Source organism: Elephantulus edwardii, unplaced genomic scaffold, assembly GCF_000299155.1.
Source record: "Elephantulus edwardii isolate Elephantulus edwardi_28Jun2011 unplaced genomic scaffold, EleEdw1.0 scaffold00037, whole genome shotgun sequence".
NCBI classification, from domain to species: domain Eukaryota; kingdom Metazoa; phylum Chordata; class Mammalia; order Macroscelidea; family Macroscelididae; genus Elephantulus; species Elephantulus edwardii.
In genome coordinates, this window is record NW_006399787.1 from 18,396,906 (window position 1) to 18,416,350 (window position 19,445).

The window sequence follows — 19,445 nt, forward strand, 5'->3', positions numbered from 1 at the left end:
TGAGCTTCTCCAGCGGTTCCTTCCACAGATGTAGTCGATCTGATTCCTATGCATACCATCAGGTGAAGTCCATGTGTATAACCTGCGTTTGTATCTCTTATAAAAGATGAGATTTATATTCTAAAAAAAAATTAGTGTAAACAAGTCAAATTTTGCCTGCTAGAGAGGCTGACTCTTCAGATAAATCTGAGGTCAATTTTATTGTTTAAAGAGAATGAGTTGTGAAGGTAAATAATCATCCCATCGTATGGTTGTGAGGTTGGAATTTTGAATGCCTAATTTGGAGAGGGGGAGGCTGGGCAGAGGTTCACCTAGAGTTTGCATGGAGGTCGCAACTAAAGTGCTACTTTAAATAAAACACAAACTAACTGAAAACCCTGAAGCAAGAGTTGCATTGCAGGAGCCACTGCTGGAGAAAAAGGAATTGAAAAAATTTAGGAAAATTTCAGATATATCAAAAAGTAGAAGGCCAAATATAACAAACCCGGTTTTGACATCTATCAACTCTTGGTCAGTTCTCTGAGAAACACGGGACTTTAGATCCAGTTAGTAGATGTAGGATATGAACTTCCTGATAACAGGACAAATAGATTAGTTCTCCTGAGGCTGCCAATTCACATCAGCTTTGCATAAACATCCTAAACCAGAATTTAGAGTATGGAGATAAAGAGAGTGAAAAGTGTAAGATGTTTCCCTAGGGCAACCTCAAACTGTCACCAAAGTGCCTCGTATCCACACGCACAGGATGTCATTCAGGAGACGCTTTGCAAAGCCAAATATTCCTACAGCACGCAGCACAACCCCGGCCTGGCGACTGTGCAACAGAAAAGGTGGTGAAAGACTCCACTAAAAACAAGTCTTTTATCCTCAAGGCCTCCCAATGGATTCTTTTGGATCAGGAGTGTGTGTTCCAAGCCCAAAGCAAGTGGAAAGGTGCAGGAAAATTCATCTTTAAGCAAAAGGAGCAAGTGAAGGTACCTGGACAAGATAAAAGAAAAGGGATTTCTTTCACAAGTGATCTAAAGAAGCTCCCCAGGTCACTAACACAGCCTGAGGACCCACCTCACCATCTCTGCTCTCAGCCTCTGAAGTGTCCAGGACAAGGAGAAATCTGTGGGCAGCCAGTCCTCAAGTGACATGATCAACTATCAGCAGTTAGCAGGTGAAGATCTTTCTGCAAGACGTTAGTCAAGAAAGCACACAGTGGAAACAAATATCATTTCCTTATGTTCATTAGACTACAAATGAAAACTGATGCATTGTGAACGTCTTCACAAATGATGTGAGACCCATGCTGAGGATAAACAAAATAACAGCTAGCTTGCTCTAAATGGATCAAAGCAGTTCCGGGGACCGCCTGTTTTACAAATGCCAAAGATTGGAAAACCATTGCTGAGTTTGCAGTAACTGACTCAGAACCAGAGTTGATAAATCTTGCCTGGAAAGGGCCAGACAGTAAGTATTTTAGGCTTTGGGGGCCACATGTTCTGTCAACTTAGCTCTTCTACAGTAGAGCAAAAGCAGCCATAGCAAGTATGGACATGAACAGGCATGGCTGTGTTCCAATAAAACTTTATTTATGAACATTCATATAAAAAGAGACAGAAACATACACACACACACACACCATCTATGAAGGACGTAAATAAGTGATTTACCTTCTAGGAGGGGAAGCAGGTGGGCTGTGGAAAGGAGTAGGGAAGACTTCCTTTTTACCATACATTTTTCATTCCTTGTACCATTTGAGCACAAAGCCTTGGTGATGTTATGGGGAGGCCAACTAAAAGGTCGATGGGTTCAAGTAGGTATAAAAATATTATCTATTTCAAAACATTGCTGCTGTTTACCGTAGAGTCGGAAGCGACCCATAGTTGACCCTTTGGTGGGTTTTTAGCGGCAGAAAATCACACAGGAGGATCCATCCTCCTCCCTCAGAGCAGCTGGGGGCCTCAAACAGCATACCCTTGGGATCGCAGTTCAGCTTCTTGCCAGTAGGCCATCTCAGTCAGTGACCCCTCCAAAAAGGGCAAACTGGTTGAAATCATACTACCAGATCTTCTAGCTTCCACCTCAAGCTGTCCATCATCAGGATACATGTTTTTGGGAGTCTGGAAGTTTCAGCCTTTGATATAAAGAAGCCATCGAGTCAGGATTTGGGGTGAGGGGGGTGGTGGTAGTTGTGTTGGTGGCTCAGAGAAAGCTGTTGTTTCGAGAAAACAACACTGTGTGGACTTTTTGTGAAAACCTGCTCTTGGGAAACCATCACTGCCGCATGTGCTTTTGGTTAAGCATTCCACGGCTCTGTGCTGAAATGCCGAGAGGATGAGGCAAAAACTTGGCCAAGGTCAAACTCTGCTGATGGTTCGAGAGGGGGTTAGCAGCCAACTGTGCTGCACTTGTATAACATGTGAAAAAAGGAAAAAACCCAACCCTAAGTCATCTCCTGTTCCTCTCTGGAGCTAACTTCTGTCTTGCTTGTTGTATCCAAGAGCTCAGAGCCATGTGTGCTCCGGCACAGGCCTCCCAAACCTCAGAGGCCAAACATCTTGATAAAGAAACGAAGCCAGTAGACAGAGGCTCTAGCTGGCTCTATGGGGCATGGCAAAAGAGTTCAGCATTTTAGGTGAAGTGTGGGCCTGCCTAGGAGAGGGGAGAGAAAAGTTCTTTTAAGCTCCACTTTGGCTATCTGGTCACATATTCTGAAGGTGGCAAAACCCCAAACACCCTCCCTCTTTAATTTAGTATAAATGAGGGCTTATTCCTACTTCTAGGTGTTTACTGTAAAAAGAACTTCAAATTTATCCACGTGGTACAAATCTGCATTATACAAAGAAAAGCCAACATACCCTCTTTTGCACTAAAACTCTAAGTACAAGGATAGCCTGGAAAATGTCTGGGTTGGTTTTTTTTACCATGTCATAGGGCATCAATATATGCAGAGAAAGGGGAGCTCTGGTGGCCTAGTGGCAAGGAGCTGCAACTACAATCCCAGAGGTGTACGGTTCAAACCCACCAGATGCTCTGCCGCGGAAGGAGGGACAACCTCCTCCTGTACCAGTCAGATCTGATTTGACGGTACACTCACACAAAAATAATAAAATATATAAAAAAAATATATGCAGAGAAATGTCTTTTAGTCACTTATAAAAGGCAAGCATTACTTTTTTGCATGTTTGTTTAGCTGATGGTCAAAGGCAAAGGTAAGCAGGGCAAAGTTCAAGGCAAGTCAGGGTTACACACAACCCATGACACAGAGACAGTCCCACTCTCCTCCTGTGTTAAACATGCTGCAGGAGCCAGGACGCGGAGCAATGTGTTAATACCGCGAGCCCCGGGGGTTTTCAGGTATTCACAAAAACCTAAAAAAAGAAAACATCTGTCACTTACTGGTGGACCCAATTCTACTCAGTTCTCTCTATGGTGTGTGTATCTTCAATTTCTCCTACCATTAAAATTCCTCCCCCTTGCCTGAAAGCCCGCTATCTAGAAAACTTGGCAAACCTGCCTCTTTTCCACAGTACAAGGGCACAGCACTAACATTGTGGTTAAAGATGAAGGTCTGCATTCTCTCTTTATGGTTAAGTAGTGATTTGAGCAGAAAGGAATGTGTCAGTCACACCGACACTGCCAGGGTGAGAAGAGTTCTGATGCCAGGTGGAGCACCAGATGGAGGGAGCAGGTTTTTTCCCCCCAGTCAGTGAGGCCAAGAGAACCCACCGTGGCATCCTGCTCCTCTCATTCCCCTGCTCTCCAGCCAGTCTGTACTCTCAGGGATGGGGTGGGATGAGAGTATGCACTGAAGCAGAAGGAGGGTACCCTGTTCCCGAGACAGACTGTCACATGGAGAAATGGTGGGATCTGTAACAGAATGCTACAGCTGGGAGGGCACATCACATTCAACACTCTCATTTCATAGGTATGGAAAGGAGCCCAGAAAAGTCAAAGGCTGGGTCCAGGGATATGCAGCTGGTGGCTGAACGAGGACGTATATCATCAGCCCACTCCTCTGTTCTTCTCACAGCAGAAGTGGGTATGGAATGCAAAGCAAACCTGTAAGCCCACAGCCTCCTCTTTGCACTGACAACCAATTTTAGAGTTCCTTTTAAACTACTTATATCTCAATCTCCCATTTCTCTCAGCTCTTTCGGCCTACTAGCTTGAGTTTCTGATTCTTATTCAGGCGTTAATAGATGATACCCTGTTGGCTTAAATAATTAGAATCCCAACTCTGCCCCAGCTTGTTGCAGCCTAAGGAGGAAGGTCTTTGGGAAGCAGGAATAGAATACAAGTAGTTGTTCCAGCTCAGAAACATTTGGGCCACATACCATGCTTCTAATAATGCTGAATCCAAACTCAGCAGCTTTTGAAACTTATGCCACCTTATCTAGCAAGAGAGAAAAAATGAAAAATTAAGAAATCAGTAAGGAAGGTAGAAGTAGAGTGAATGCTTTGAGTTCACTTTAGGGGGCCAGAGAATGACCTTCTCAGATACCCTGTGTCATATCAGAGAATGTGTGAATTAAGTCTGGGCCTATAAAGAAAGTCTGTTAAATCTTGCTATCCCCCAAGTGATTATCCATTTGGTTCAGTTACCTACAGAACCTAGGGGCCTCCAGCAAGTTGGCCACAGACAAAGCTGGTTAGAAAGAAACAATGGTCTAATTTACTTCCCACCTTCCCAGAGAACATGCTGACATTTAAGCTAGGTGCCTCAAGCTAAAGGAATGACTAATACATTTGTTAGCAGCTGGCAGAGTAGGTACTTTTGAACAAGTGAGCTATTTGGCTGTATTTCAACCCTGTTCCATTACCTGATGCAAGCCTGCCACAGAAGGTTCTAGGCTCTAGCATCAGGGAGCCACTAGGTAAATAAAAAAGGAGTTTTCCAAGGGAAAGGTTTTGAGGGGGATTATATATTGTTTTTATATTATTCTGATCAAGAGCCAATCATAACAATAATCAATTTAAAAATTGTCTGCCAGTTTATCTCATGCAAGAAAAACATTTTTTTTTCTGTTTGCTGGCTCTTCCTGTACTCCTGAGGAAAGTGGGTAGTCTAAAACGATCAATTTAGAAAAGTCTAGGAGGAGGGGTAAGTAGGGAGGAGAGTGCAACAATGTATGTATGAATGGAAATCCAAAGTCTGTAAACTCACATAAAAATAAAAAAAAATTTAAAAAAAGACCCAAAAGGAGTAGTCATGGAACATGCATGGTAATTAGTAAACTAAGAAACTATCTCCTTTAGAAATAAAGTGTACTCATCATGAAGAGAACATATGATGAAAGGTGAGGAAATGCAAAAAGGATGAAAGAATGAATTAAAAGGTCAAAGATAAGAGGATGAATGAAAGATACTTGATGAAAAGAGAGAATTTAGAGACAAATGGCAGCGACCCAGACTAAATAGCAGAATTGCTGTGTATTATTGAGTCGGAACCAATCCATAGCTGACCCTCCAGAGGGTTCTCAGGGGCAGTTAGTAGTACGGGAGGATACTGCCCATCTTTCTCCCATGGAACCGTTGGTGGCCTCGAACCGCATGCCTTCAGGATTGCAGCGCAGCTTCTTGCCATAGGAAGCTGAAAGAGCTCTGTCTGCATGCCACGGTCCTAAGTGTTGAAAATGAGGGATTAAAACGGCTTTATTTTGATAGAACACATTTTGTCATCTGATCTCTATCTGTAACAGATAAGAAGCAACTTATGTCTGCACTCTTAAGCAGCAATAAATCTGTCAACACTGTGCTTAGTTCTCTTCAAGATGACAAATCACTAATTGCTTGTCTATTAGAAAAGTGAAACCCGCCTGCACTTTTATTTCTTTAAATTAGTTATAATTAAAGCTTTAGTTTACATTTTTACTTTACAATTAACACGGTGTTTCTAACACACATTGACTGCAAGGTGCAGATGAGGCAAGAATGAACGGGACCTCTGAATACCAGGAGTATTCACAAAAGCTGTGCCAGGAAACTCTTTTCTCCCCTAGCTCACCTGAAGCTCAGCAAATACATCGGGACAAAGGAGCCAAAGAGAAGCCACTCCTTGACAGACACTGCCCAGTAACCAAAAGGTAAAATAAATTTGCCCTCACTCCAGCAGAGTGAGTAAGCTCCCCTCATCACAATTTCTAGGATTCAATCCTAAAGAAACCAAAGATGTCAACATAAGACTATTCATCACAGCATGACTGATAACAGCAAAAATCTTCAAACACGTGAGAGTGGAAAACTAAAGGATGGTAGACACACTGAAAATTGACTTTCAAAGATTTAAGAGCAAAGAAAATTCCTCATCATAGCATGTTAAACTGAAGGAAAAGTTGGGATATCACACTGGATGCATGCATGTCCCTCAATAACAACACACATTCTTTTACATGTTGTTGTATACCGTCGAGTTAGAACCGACCCATAGCTGACCCTCCAGCAGGTTTTCATAGTCAGTTAATCACGCGGGAGGCGACTGTCCATCATCCAGAGCTAGTGGACTTGAACTGCGTGCCTTCAAGATTGCAGTGCAACTTCTTGCCACTAGTCCACCAGAGCTTATCAGAAAAGTTCTACAGGGATGGAAGAGATGGTTTGCTTTGTTCTTTAGACTCTTTGGGGAATAAGCATACATTATATTTTTTAATCAGAAAACAAATTCCAATGTTTCTTTTAAATGCGCCTTCTCTAAAATTTCTCCATTTGACAGTTCAGTTTTCCATTTGAGGAAAATATTGCTAAAGTTCCAGGCTGATTCGGAAAACAAAAAGATTAAACTCTGTATAGTAACCTCTTTAACAGATCAGTACACTTAATGACACAGTTGAGCTTTTCCTCTACTTTCACTGCTCAGTCTACTTTACAGGAAGCCCAGCTGCACAAGGCAATGAACCTAATCCCATTCTCAATCCCACTAGCAACCACTGTGTCTTCAACACATTCTTAAGTGTTTCTCACTTCTGAGCGTGAAGAAGTAGTAGCTCTAGAGCTACACATGGTTAGTGCGGCTATTAACTGAATCTGCTCGCCGGCTTCATAGGACAAAGATCTGGCAATGTGTTTTAGTAACATTTACAGCCAAGAAAACTCCACTCTGTCACACAAATTGAGAAGGACTTGGTGGCACTGAACAATAGCATGAAAATCACAGGGAAAGAGAAGAAAGAAAGAACCCTACCTCCTTGTTTCAGACAATGTATGTTTTCTTATAAAAGCCATCAAAATGACTCAAAAATCATCTGCATAGATATTGAAACCTAAATCATGAGCAATGCTCAGCAACCACGTATAGCCATTGCTTTTGTAGAAATCAAAGCTATGAGTGCCACCTTGTGGCAAGACTGACTATTACCACAGCCAAGCAATGGGCTGTCTTCCACTTCTACATCCTCAAGGCTCTTCTCTGCCATGAAACACAGCCATCAAGGCACACATCCCATAATAGCCTGCTACATTGAACGTACATTTCCCAAAATGGCTGGTACTACTTGTTTGCAAGGATTTTTTAGTTTAGATCTCAGACGGGCCTGTTTGAGGATCAGCAGAGGGAAATGCAGCCAAGCACGCTGTTTGTGGGCTGCTGGGCCGCTGGGAGCACCTTTCCAGCACACATACAAGTATTGTTCTGAGGCAGGGACAGAGGCGAAAGACTTCTGGCTCTCCAACACTCTTTATTCACTTAACAAAGTTAGGAAGAAAAAAGTTTTAAGTCTACAATCGATGAGCCTTGTGCTTAGAAACTTTATTTATCAACATTAAAGAAACCATCACCAACTTAGGCACAATTCCAAAATAGAGCTTTTTGGGGCATTCTGGTCACAAAACTCTTTTTATCTCTTTTTTTAAATCTTGTTAGGATCTTGTAAAATAAAAAAGTTTTCCTAATACTTTATAAAAAGTTAACAATCACTAAATTGATGGTTTCCTACTCAGAGTAGTAGCCTATCATTTTAAAACAAGAAACATCACCATTATTTTACACATCTCAAAATGTTAATTAGAATCAAATGGCTTTTAGATCATGGTGTCTCAGGCTTTAGTGGAGACTGAGAAGACATCACGGTGCAACCAGATCAAATGACTCAGGTGGTGAATAAAGAGGTCAGTATCACACATCTGAGGGAACATTCCACACTGATGGGACTTGATACTGAATCTGAAAAAAGACATTCTTTTCAGAAGGGGATTAAGCTAAAAACGTCATAGTTCTGGGCAAGAGGGCTGAAACAAGCAGACCATCAAAAGCATGAGAGGAAAAGCAAAGTGACTGATCGAGGTTCTATGGGGAAATGCGCTTCTCTTTGCTACACCCCGGCTGGAGGGTTATTTCTGGAACAGGAGTCCTTGCAGTGTTGGAGTAGAAGCATATGGCAGGGAGCTTTGGTCCTGGATATGCAAAAAGGAGCATTTCAAGAACAAACAAGGAACTGAAGGGATATAAATGGGATGAGTCCCAGCAGGGGGTTGGCAGGGGGCTGTGGCAGAGCCAGCAGACAAAGACATTAGGAGGTAAACTGGGAACTGATCCCTTGTTCATCAACTCCTCTCCTAACTTGTGACTGAGCAGTTTACACTTGACAAGCCTAATAAAGAGCTAAACCAACATGCTCAATAATGGGGGGTGGGGGGGGAATGTATTTAAAAGATCTTGACAGATCTTCCTTTTCTCTCAGCTTAGGAAAAAGCAAAATAGAGAAAACATAAAGGGTCAAAGTGTTCCTTACCCCAAAAAATGAAATGAGAGAAAAGAGAAAACTGATCCTGCCCAATTAAAATTCAAAACCAAATTTCCCCTTAAAATAAAGCCTTGTTCCACCAGAGGCATCCTGGGGTTACTCTGAGTTAGTTCTGAGATGTGTCACCGAGGCTTTGACAATTAATGGCATATTAAAATAGAAGAGGTGACTCTGTAACTGTGGGTCCAGCTACCCCTGTCCTACCCTGGGAGGGAAGCAGCTATCACGACAGTTTGATGGGCAGGTCTTCCCCGTATTTCCGGAGCAGCTTCTGATGGTTGTGGTCCACTGACCATTGCTGGGGCAGGTGCTTGGGCTGCATGGTATCCAGGAAATGCTGGCGCCACCGGCTCTCCAGCTGCATGAGGGAGCGCAGCCCACCCTCAGAGTGGCACTGCACCACCTTCAGCCCGTGGGGAACGTAGTTTTCATTGGAAATCCTGCCAAGACACAAAGCACAAAGGGTCTGAGGAAAACAACAAATACTGCACAGTCTCCCAGGCAACTTCCAGTGAGGTGGGTCAAGGGGCTTCCGTAAATGTACATAGGAGGTTTTTAGATCCTCAAAGGAGGCACTTTAAAGTTTTCAAAACACTCTCTTTCTCATCCTCATCATTTAGAAGACAAACATACAAAAAGAGCTGCGATACACTGGACACAGTTTAAGAGAAAGTTTTTTTTGGGGGGGGGTGGGGGGAAGGTGGTGGTTATCCTGAGCTCTACTTTTGGGAAAGGCCTTCCTCTCTGAGCTGGAAAGCTCCAGGTCTGGATAGGGTAACTCAGGTGTTAGCTCACCTTTTTTTTAAAAAAACAGTCACCTGAACAATGCTGTTGATGTTATTAGGTGTCACTGCATTCTGACTCACGGAGGTCCTGTGCACATCAGAGGGAAACACTGGCGGGTGCTGCCTGATCCTCTCAGACATTGCTATGTTTGAGTCTGATTTTGAAGCGACGGTATCAACCTATCTTTCTGAAGGTCTTTTTCACCGCCCCTCTATTTTACCAATTGTGATTTTCTTCTCTGGATATTATACAAAAAGCATATGAGAGAAGATCTTGCTATCTTCATTTGTAAGGAACATTCTATATGGACTTTTCTGAAGACTTGTTCCTGCTTCTGCAAGCCCTTGGAATTGTCAATACTCTTTACTGACACCAAAATTCAAACAACCACTCCTCTTTGGTGTTCCTTATTCATTATTCAGCTCTCAGATGTATACGAGGTGACTGAACGTACGATGGCTTCAATCAGGTGCACCTTGCTCTTCAAAGTGGCACCTTTACTTTTGAACACTTTTGCACAATGTAATGCATCATATGGTTTCGTGACTGCTGCTTCTATGGGCAGTGACTATGGGTTCAAGTAAAAAGAAATCCCTGGCAACCTTAATTTTGTTTCTCACGATGTTGGTTATTTGTACATATTGAGAAGATTTTTGTTTTAGTTTGAGGCTGTAATCTTCACCAGTAAATTTATCAAGTCTTCTCATGGAAATCAACTATCACTTGCTTATTGCAAGTTGTTAATGAACCGTCTGCCAACCCTGATGTCACATTCGCTTTCATAGAGTTCACCATCTCAGACTGTTTGGCTCAGACTGAGTTAGTATGGTAAGAGGACACAATTCTAATGAATTATTTCCTGAATTTAAACCCCAACTTATCTCCTTGTTCTGTTAAAATGACAGCTTCTTGATCTAGGTACAATTAAGTGTTCTGGAATTCCCAGTCTTCCAAGAGTTATCCATAATTTTTATCCAAAAACGAATCCATACAGTCAAATGTCTGCAAAGTCAATAAAACACAGGTATATTTTTGTTTTCTAGTATTCTCTGTTGAATCAGACAATGTCCACCTGCTGTCAGCAATGAAATTATATCCTTCATCTATATCCTTTTCTGAATTGAACTTGAATTTCTGGCAGCTGCTAGTTGAAGTACTGTTGTAATTATTTTAAAGTTTCTTCACCAGAATTTTACTTTACTAGTGATATTAATGATACTATTGAATGTTTTCTACATTTTGTTTGATAAACTTTCTTTGTAATGAGCACAAATAGGCTGATGAGCATCTCAAACATCAGTTTGTTAAAACATTCTGTCAATTCTTAGAACCTTGTTTTTTCCCCCAATGTCTTCAGTGCAGCCTGGAATAATTCTTTTACATCACCTTGGATGCTACCTCCTGAAATGGCTCAATGTCAGCCAATTCTTTTTGGTACATGACAGTGTATAGCTTCTCTTGATATTTCTGATGTTGTTTAATACCTTGCCCATAGAGTTCTTCAATATTGTAACCTGAGAAATTTTTACTTCGATTCTTTTGAGAAATGCCAATGTCTTCCCTTTCAGTTCCCTTTTAGTTTTATAACTCCGGGTCTCTACTCCATCATAAATACCTCACTTTATCTTCATAAGGTTACTTCTTCAACTCTTTTGTTCAGCAATTTTACTTAATCATTTCTTCCATTTGCCTCAGCTACTCTATATTCAAGAATTTCTTCTGACACTCATTTTGGTCTTTTTGAATCCTTTTCCATCTTTTTAATGACATTTTGCTTCCTTGATGTATGATGGCATTCCAAATTAATTTGGTCTTGAGTGTTCACTACATCAAATCTATTCTTAAGTGTTGCAAGTAGCATATACTCAATGTAATGCTTTGGCTGTCAGAAATTTGTTTTCATTTGCTTCAGTTTCAATTTGAACTTGCATATGAGCAACTGACGATCTACTCTAGCTGGCCTCAGATCTTACTCTGATGATATTATGAAGCAAAGTCAGCATTATAGGAGGCTATGAAATCATATTCCCAATTTTTAATGTTTTAAATTTTCTGTAATATAGTGTAATATTGGAAGATAAACTCCTAGGTGGTGTGGTGTATGTATGTATGTATGTATGTATGTATTTATTTATTTTTAGCTCCATTGTTCTTTGAAAAAGAATGCCAAGCTGCATTCGAGAGTTGCTGGAGTCACAGTCACAATGAGATGCCCTATGGCCGTGCAAGTGAGACGGCTTAAAGAGAAGACAGAGCGCTACCTTCTTCTCAACTCAGCAGTGGCCTAAAGTCAGCTCTGAAGCCACATGAACAGTGCTTTCACCTGAGAACAGGTATACCCTTTTCAAGGAAGACCCTGTTTTTGGACTCTGTTCCTCTCAGGCATGCACACCCCACTCTCAATCCTTCTTTGCAAGAAATAGCTAACCTTCTGCTTATCTGTAGACATGTTATTACTTAGCTCACAAGTTTTCCATAAATCTAACAACTTTTCCTCAAATAGCTGTTCTCAGTTCTACACATATGACAGTCCAGCATCCATCTATCTAAATCAGCAAGATAAATCTATTAAAAACGTTGATGATTATAAAGGAAAGCTTGGCTGTTTTTAGGGTTTTTTTCCCCTCAAATGAAAGATTCTTAATAATGATTAGAGTGAATGTTTACAAAACATACTGGTTTCCAATTCATACATACACTGTTATACAGCATTAATTGTATACTCATCGTGCCTCACTTACTCTATATTATCTTTCCTACATACATCTTCATTAAGTGTTTGTTTTCATTCCTTTTCCTTCTTCCTCTTGCTAGCTGTACAAGAATGATTCTCTATATAAGTAGACCTTTCTTAGCTCTCTATAATACCAGTCTTATTCATCCTTTTGTGACTGACTTATTTCCCTCAGCACGGTATCCTCTGGATTCCCCTAGGCTTCATGAATTTGCATTCCATTCTTGCGCAGGGCTCATGCTACTCCTCTGTTACTCCACTGGTAGGATGTGTACTGCCAAAAATGGGCAAAAGTCTGACTGTTTTAGTAAAAACATTTGGAAAGCAGTCAAAGGAGCCAACCTCACTAGTTTGTAATAAAACTTGGCATGGACCAAGTGGCAGCATCAGGATGGATGGTGAAGAGATTGAGATTGTTCACAGCTTCAGTTTGCTCGGCTCCACGGTCAACACTCTTGACACCAGCAGTCAGGAAATTAAAAAAAAAGTATTACAATGGGAAAGTCTGCTGTTAATGACTTCTCTAAAGTATTGAAGAGCAACGGTGTCTCTCTGGAGACTAAGATATGCCTGATACAGGCCATGGTCTTTGCAATCACCTGTTATGTGTCAGAGAGTTGGACAATGACTAGGGAGGACAGAAGGAGAATTGATGCCTTTGAGCTGTGGTGCTGGAGAAGAGTATTGAATGTACCATGGACTACCAAGAAAACAAACAGATTCACCCTAGAGAGGCTTAAACCAAGCTACTCCTGGGAGGCAAGGATTCTGGGGCTTCGTCTGACATACTTTGGGCATGTTGCAAGGAAGGACAGGTCCTTGGAGAGGGACATCATGCTTGGGAGGGTGGAGGGATGGCGCAAGAGGGGAAGACCCTCTATGAGGTGGACTGATTCAGTGACTGGGGAAACCGGGATGGGTGTGTCAGAGGCAGTGTGATTGGCACAGGATAGAGCAGGGTTTAGGTCTGTTGTACATAGGGTCGCTATGAGTCGCAAATGACTCAATGGCACATAACAACAACAACAACAATGTTAACTTTAACCACAAGGTATCTTAATATAAAACCTAGAAAACAACATCTACTCTACAACCTCATAAAATAGTAATATTTAAAAAAAATAGAGATATTTAAAAATTAAAAACGTTGTTGTTGTTGTGTACCATCGAGTCGGAATCTACCCACAGCTGACCCTCCAGTGAGTTTTCAGAGGCAGTAAATTTTATGGGAGGAGACTGCCCATCATTCTCCCATGTTGCAGGTGGTAGATTTGAACGACATACCTTTGTGTTGGTAGCATAATTCCTTACCATTAAGCCACCACAGCTCCCTAAACATAGTACTAGCAGCTATTAATAAGAACTCTAAAGCCTACTTCATAAAGTTGTTATAAGAAATTATTAAACCAGTTTGTATAAAAGTTTTTAGCATAATGCTATAAGTACAATATTATCTATACTTACTTTCTTGATAAATATTTGCTATTATACTTAAATTACTAGTCGATAAAGCATCACCATATCAAGGTTTTGTGAACATATTAGTTCAATTATTTCAATCTCTAGTACTTGAAAAATGTGGATTGTTGGAAAGCAGAACCCAGTTGTCGAGTGTTCTTATCACCTGATCTATGTGCCTGATCATTTCACAGGATCACAAATCTCTTATTTAGAAATACTGAATCATGCCACACAAATTCAGCTATGAGCTCACAGGAAGACAGAGAAAGGAGAGAGATTAAAGAAATACAAGCAGTACTAGCAAGTCTGCCTAACATTCTACAGAGTGGGTGAAGACCCTGCAGAGCACACGAGACAGGAGGCACTAATGCACTGGACTCAGATCCCGCATAAAGTCAGAGCCAAAACACACAAATCCTACTTCCTGGGTAATTTTAGAGTTCTGAGGGGATCCTTGACTGTTATATTCATCTGTTGTGCTGACTTTAGCATTTACCTCTGTAGACAATGAACAAGATAGAACTCCACTGCATTTGAACTCCTATACTATTCAAGTAAATAAATGACTGATTATAAGCACATGGCCTCAAAGCGTCAAGGACTGACACCAGATGAAAGCCAAGTCTCTTATGGAAAACAAATGTGGTATGATGCATACACTGCACCTACGCAGGAAGGACCCATTCCTGAGAGAAAGCATTTTTACTAGGTAGTCTGTTCACGTGAATATCACCGGTTCTTCCCAGACCCGTCCCTGACTAGAATTGTAATAACTCGTACCTGGTCTCGAGGCTGGCAGCCTCCTGAAGCATCTCGTCTGTAACTGTGTCTGTGTTATAGAACTCTCTGAGTGCCTGCAGCAGCTCCTCCTTCCTATGAGCAGGCAGGCTCTCTGCGTTGAGCAGGGCCCTGGCCCCGGAGCGGACCTGCCGGCGATCAGGATCTTCCAGCAGGCGCAAGCCCTCCTCAGAGCCGATGGGGGCCCGGAACTCCTTGGCCAGCTGTTGCTTCAAATGGTTGTCATAGTAGTTTGAGATGGCGTGGCAGGAGGTGCAGAGCAGCAGCACATCATGGGAGTTGTGGTCCTTCATCTCAATGGGGAAGTGCTTCCGGTACTCATGTGGGATCACGTTCTTTCTGGAACAAGGACACCACAGAGGTGGTGCTCGTTAATATAAAGCATATGACAGAAAACACACACAGAGCACAGCCATGAGAGGTGGGATCCTGGAATTCTAGCCAGGGTTTGCACATGACTGAGAAGCTTGGCGTGCCACGGCCTTACAGACTGCATGAGGGCAATACTACCTACCCTACTCTCAACCCACCCACCTGTCTGTGCTCTAGTGCCTCCCTCCTTGAAAGAAGTGCAGACCACCTGCTGGCAGGCTTGAAATGGGGAATCAGAGTGGGGAAGAGATCACTAGTCTTTCAGAAACTGGCTATGTCTCCAGAAGGAAACATCACAGAAATAAAAGGATACCCTAGAGGCCTTGAATATCTAGAAAATAACTCCCTCACAGCATGTACTTGGTAATCTCTATTCCTGAAATGTTCCGCTTTCCTGTGTGGGAAGTTGGGATTTTTCTCCCCTTTCCCCACAGAAAACCACTCTTCTTTTTTTTTTCTATAATTATATTTTATTAATTTTCATAAACATTTACAGAGATTTTGGGCTTCCACTCATTCATTGTTGCACTATTCTCTCTACCCTCCTCCCAGTTTGTTCTTGTCCAAATGCCACAGTGCTTGTCAAAGCCAGTTCTGATTAATCTTCTTTGTCAGTGTATCCTTTGCCATTCCCTATCACTCCTCCCTGAGAGAGACTTCACCCTGAGTCATAAGGAAAAGGGGATGGCGTATTCTCTTAGCTACTTCCTGCTGAAAAGGGACACTGTGGGTTTCAGGGTGAAGATCTTCTCTCACTACTCTAAAGGGCCCCTTTGGCAGTAGGAGAAAACCACTCTTCTATAACTGCCTACTCTGAGTTCCTTTCCTAGGTTCACCACGGTCCATCATCAGTTTCCAAAATCACCAAACTATAAGGAAAAATTTTTCCAGCTACAACTGCCTCACTTTTCAGCAACAGGAAGGAGAAATGTTAATTACTCCATAGAAGACAAGGGTAAAGTACAAGTTTCTAGGTACCCAGGCCTAATGGACGTTCTCATCTTCCAGCGAGGGGGCCTGACATTCAATAGTGTTCTTCCCAGAGTCTGCCTTTAAGTCGTCTGGATACCCCATGGATGGTACCAAGGCTTGCAAAGCATGCTGGGCCACTTAAGGGAGGATCATAAGGACACAGTACATCCAATGGAACTGGTCTTGAATGTGGCTACAAAACCACTTTCCAATTGTGACACATGAGCAGGACAGCCCAACACCACACTCACCGGATGTAGGAGTCTCTCTTGCCACATACCACACACAGGTTCTCTTTAACCATCAAGTAATAGTCTCCTGGGGAGTCAGGTCTTCCTGCAGGTTCAAACCGTAGCTTGACCACAAAAGGCTCTTCACTCACCAGCTCTTAAAGAAAAGAGAAACCTTTAGTGTTTGACTGGCCACCTCTCCCTCATGTAAGTTCAACCTTCACTGTGCTCTACTCCACATTATGTTCTGACACAGATCACTATTTCGGAGTTTGGAATAAACAGACCCCATGTGCCATCAAGTCTCTCTGTCCTCTATCTATTTGCTTCCTTATCTCATTCTCTACTCTTGCCAGTATATGCATGCACCTAATTACGGATGAAAGATAACTGAATCTCAAACCTCCAATGCCTTTATCCAGGTACCACTGAGCTTTTCTTCGATCACAAGTGCAGAGGGGCTGTCCGTCAGGAGCATGGAGAAAGCAGTTATCATAGAGGGGGGATTTTCTGTAGGAAAGGCAGAAATAAATCACAGACTGAAGTGGAAAGCAGTCAGCTTATGCCTTGAGCTCTTGAGATTTATAGCCTGGGATACTGGGAGTGAGTTTAGTAAAGTTTACAAGTTCTGCTGAGAAAGTAAACAAGAAGAGAGCAACATGAAAACGGCTCTATAATCACTGGATTAAACAAAAGAGATTAAACTTAAGGAAGTTCAAACTCAAGTAATGAAGGCCATGCAGACTGAGTTCTGTCTCACAGCAATACCTCCTTTGATTTAATCATGCAGTTCCCAAGGGCATTTTGCTACAGACCAAATATCCACTTCAGAGTACTGATTCTTCCTCTCTCTGCACTAGCAATATAAAGTGTGTGGAATGTTCTTAGTGGCAAGGGAATGGCATTGGCTTAGTGCTAGACACCAGTCTAAGTGAGCACATATCAAATGGACCAGGAATCAGACAATGTGTTTTTCCTGAGTGGTATGAGACATGTCATGCTATTCTTCACATTTATTCTCTGAATAAGCAAGGCTTAGCTATCACTTCCTAAATTTCTAGTTCTCCTTGGTACTGGATAAGACAAGGTTCCAATCTGTTGTTCGTAGGGTTGCTATGAGTCATAGTTGACTGAATGGCACCTAACAACAATCTAAAGAGTAGTTATAGATCAAAGATCGTATCAGGTCAGGAATAAAGCTGGGATAAAGTTCTCATTTCCACTCTTGGATGTCTGCCCCCAAAAAAGTAAAAGAAAGAGAAAAAGACAGTAATAAATTTTAAAACAGTTACAAATGTCACAAAGGAAAGCAAGCAAAACTCTAAAGACCTAAGATGAGACATGACATCTTTTACCAGGCTACCTCCTCATTAGCTAAGGGAACAAAGTGGTTACCTGGCTGAATAACCCACTCCCAGGGGCTTTCTTTTATGTTTTCTGGGGTCTCTCCTTTGTTGGCTGCCGGGCACCACTCCATTGATCTTAGACTTCTTATTCTTTGACTTCTGATGAGACTCTGTTGTTTCCCCATTAACTTCTTCTCCCAATCTGAAAATTCCTTTGCTTCTGAACGGGATGTCTACCACATCCTGACATTTCTCGAGGACTTTTCTCCAGCCAGTGTGGCCACTGTTTTCTTCTAGAGTTGAATTCCTATAGAAAGGGTATCCAAGAAGATGAAGAAAGAGAGCCACTGAAATCTGGGCATCCCTGGCAGCATAAATTACCTGAAGAGAAAAGCCAGACATCAGTGCAATGTGGGAGAGAACCAGAGAGATCAGCATCAAGGTTAATCACAAAAACATACAGAACCTTTAGGAACTTAATTCCAAATGCAAGGTAATCTATGTATCAGGTACTTTAAAAAACTTTTTATTATGAAAAATTTCAGATTTTAAAATGAAATATTTTTAGTACTTCCTACAATAATACAATGAACTTCCATGTTTCCTTTTTATTTTGGGCTAAAATAGTATTGTCATCTAAATGCTCAAATAACATGTATAAACCAGTGTGGTTCCTTTCTGTGTAACCGAGCAGCACAGATCTTTCTCCAGTTTGGGAAGGAAGGCATTGGTGAACACAGATCTGCCAGTGAGTACAGGAAATTCACTTTGGGGCAGCCATCCACTAGAATAGATGAAATTATGATTCATTAACAGATTCATGGACTATGAATCAGAAATGAATTTTCACTCCTATTAGGGAACAGGAGTGGCATCCACTTCCTAAACAACTTGCCTCCAGAAACTCTATGAACTTTGATAAATGTTCATAGTTGTATCAATGTTCAATAGTTGTAGAGGGACTTCAGGCCTTTTGTTCATAGAGTCGCTATGAGTCGTGCTCAACTCAAAGGCAATCAATAGCAACAACAACATAAGTGATCAGCAACAAGACGGCACCAAAATATTATGGATTTTCTAAATTATGCTTTTTTTATTAGTGATTAAAAAATATACCTGCTATACCAAATATTCACAGTGGCATTATTCACATTAGTGAAAAAGTAGAAACAACTCAAGAAAGTGTCCATCAAAAGATAAATGGATACCCAAAATGTGGATGCATGTGCGCACACACATACAGTGCAATAGTATTAGTTACACAGAGAAATCGTGTTCTGAAACCTGCAATACATGACACAAATAAACTTTGAAAACATTCTGCTACATGAAAATCAGACATAAAACAAATATTTTATAATCGTTTTTCTATGAAATTGTATTTCGTATCTATATTTAGAATAGACAAATAGATATAAACAGAAAGCAGATTAGTGGTTACCAAGGAGAAGGGTAGAGGACTGTGAAGAATTTCTGCTTAAATGAATAGAGCGTTTCTGTTTGTGGTGAGGAAAAGTTTTGGGAATAAATAGTGCTGATGAATGTTTAATATTGTGACTGTCATTTATACCACTGTTCACTTAAAAATTACTGAAATGGCCATTTTTATGTATATAACATAAAATATACAATTTTACTGCAATTTTTATAAAAGGCAATCAAGTCTGCATAACAGCAGCAATAAAACCAGAATATCCCTCCATTATGTATGGTTTGCTAGCATGCACTAACTGAACATAAGTCAATCAATTCTGTTTTCAAAATTTACAGAAAAAAGACATATTCCTAGCAAATGAAGGCCTGTTAATGCCTGGTAAAGTCAACTATGCTTTCCTGGCACCCAGAACCCACCATTCAGAAAGATTATAATGGACAGAAGACTAGTCTCAGTAAGTACTTTAACTTTTGCTCAGTAAGAGAGATCTGCAAGTAACCACTTGGTGGTAATAAGGGCTGTGTGAGTGATAGTAAGATTTCTTTAACACCACAATTTGTAAAATTATCAACACCACCATTTTAC

At 41.3% G+C, this 19,445-nt stretch overlaps 1 protein-coding gene across 1 annotated transcript in view; it reads right to left on the bottom strand.

Moving 5' to 3' along the window:
* Nucleotides 1–8,681: 8,681 nt before the first annotated feature.
* EXD2 (exonuclease 3'-5' domain containing 2) overlaps nt 8,682–19,445 on the bottom strand; it is a 28,548-nt gene continuing 17,784 nt past the window's right edge. Inside the window, exons 4-8 of the mRNA XM_006884748.1 lie at nt 17,475–17,806; nt 16,483–16,589; nt 16,101–16,236; nt 14,488–14,844; nt 8,682–9,166 (exon numbers count right to left, since the gene is read on the bottom strand). Of these exons, the coding sequence (XP_006884810.1) occupies nt 8,950–9,166; nt 14,488–14,844; nt 16,101–16,236; nt 16,483–16,589; nt 17,475–17,806 (1,149 nt within the window). The 3' untranslated portion in view covers nt 8,682–8,949. The remainder of the gene's footprint in view (nt 9,167–14,487; nt 14,845–16,100; nt 16,237–16,482; nt 16,590–17,474; nt 17,807–19,445) is intronic.